This window comes from Microtus ochrogaster, unplaced genomic scaffold (assembly GCF_000317375.1).
Source record: "Microtus ochrogaster isolate Prairie Vole_2 unplaced genomic scaffold, MicOch1.0 UNK1001, whole genome shotgun sequence".
NCBI classification, from domain to species: domain Eukaryota; kingdom Metazoa; phylum Chordata; class Mammalia; order Rodentia; family Cricetidae; genus Microtus; species Microtus ochrogaster.
Genome location: NW_004950099.1, coordinates 2,621 through 4,416, shown reverse-complemented (window position 1 = coordinate 4,416; position 1,796 = coordinate 2,621). Strand labels below are relative to the sequence as shown.

Here is a 1,796-nt window from a genome sequence, read left to right as displayed (position 1 = left end):
GTTGGTAGGTTAGTAATCTGATTGATCACTAATCATCTTTGGCTAATTAGCGCAATGTCAGACAATATTCTTAAGTTGTGATTCTTTGTTCATATATAGATTATAGTTTTTAATTTTCTTTAAACCTTTCACTTCAAAAACACTCAGATTATGATACAAGATGACTATTCAAAGATACATTATTTTCTTGCACCAGAGAAAAGATTCCTTCATCCACAGTGTTTAAAAATGTGTCTATTTTATGGTATTCAAAAGTTTATTCTCATGTCAAGTCTGTATGCTATATAATTACACATTTTATAAACAATCTAATATTGGGTTCTAAATATTAATAAGATAGATCAAAATAATTTTGTGTAAAGATACATCAACTTGTTCATAGTGATTTTGAAATTGTATTTTTTTTCTAATTGTAGATGTACTTGAACATATTTTACTTTCACCATTGTCTTATGAACCATGAAAAACCAAAGCTGTGTCACTGAGTTCATATTCCTGGGCCTTTTACAGGACTCAAAAGTTGAGAAAATATTGTTTGTTGTATTTTCTTTGGTCTACCTTGCAACTATTGGGGGCAATATGATAATTGTGATGACCATTATATATAGCCCTGCACTGCTGGGCTCCCCCATGTACTTCTTTTTGATATTCCTGTCCTTATTGGATGCATGCACTTCTTCTACTGTCACACCCAAGATTATAGTAGACTTCTTCTATAAAAGGAAGACCATTTCCTTTGAATGTTGCATGACACAGCTGTTTGCTGTCCACTTTTTCACTGGGGTAGAGGTGATTGTCCTGTCAGCCATGGCCTATGACCGTTATGTGGCCATTTGCAAACCCTTACACTATTCTTCCATCATGAACCGGAGTCTTTGTGGAAATCTTGTGGTAGTTGCCTGGGTAGGAGGCTTCTTGCATTCTATTATACAAATTATCTTCACTTTGCAGCTGCCCTTCTGTGGACCCAATGTCATTGATCATTACATGTGTGACTTATTCCCATTACTGAAACTTGCCTGTACTGACACACACATTTTTGCGATTTTGGTGTTTGCCAACAGTGGGACTATCTGCATCATTATTTTTTTCTTATTGGTTGTTTCCTATGGTGTCATCTTGTTCTCTCTGAGAGCCCAGAGCTCTGAAGGGAAATTTAAAGCTCTCTCCACCTGTGGGTCTCACATTACTGTTGTGGTTTTGTTCTTTGTCCCATGCATATTAACATATGCAAGACCAACATCTGCATTTTCCTTTGAGAAAAATGCTGTTGTATTTACCACAATCTTGACACCATTGCTCAATCCTATGGTTTACACTTTCAGGAATAAGGAAATGAAGAATGCCTTCAGGAAAATGAGGAAGAAACTGATAGTGGTTTCTGACAAATATTAAATTTTATCCTTGCTATGTTATGGAAATGGATGAGTGGGTAAGAACATTTCATGCTGTGCAAAGATAAGAACATAGGTTTTGATTTCTAACACCCATGTCAGAAGCCAAGCATCACAGTACCTCATAACCTAGTGTTGGTTTAGGACAGATAAGTAGATTCCTGAAGCTCAAAGGACTACTAATCTACTCAAAGAAAGAGATATAGAAGTTCAATCCAGAATTTATCCTAAGGCAATCAGGTAGTGCACAACAGATGAACATAATCAATGTTATTTTGTGTACTTGTATATATACATGCACAAACAACATACTATCCTTATGAGTACAAACATGAATATGCTCCCCACTCACTTGTTCGTTTATCTCCATACAAACATCAAGAAATAAAGGATATACTTCAA

General features: G+C 35.5%; 1 protein-coding gene across 1 annotated transcript; it reads left to right on the top strand.

Moving 5' to 3' along the window:
• The first annotated feature begins 459 nt into the window (after positions 1 to 459).
• Positions 460 to 1,395, top strand: LOC101997545 (olfactory receptor 4C15-like). Its single transcript, XM_005372302.2, has one exon. It carries the CDS (start codon positions 460 to 462, stop codon positions 1,393 to 1,395), a length of 936 nt encoding a protein of 311 aa, XP_005372359.1.
• The last annotated feature ends 401 nt before the right edge of the window (positions 1,396 to 1,796 follow it).

What these genes read in the sequence shown, in the direction of transcription:
- LOC101997545 (XM_005372302.2), top strand. Translation starts at nt 460, where the DNA reads ATGAAAAACCAAAGCTGTGTCACTGAGTTCATATTCCTGGGCCTTTTA.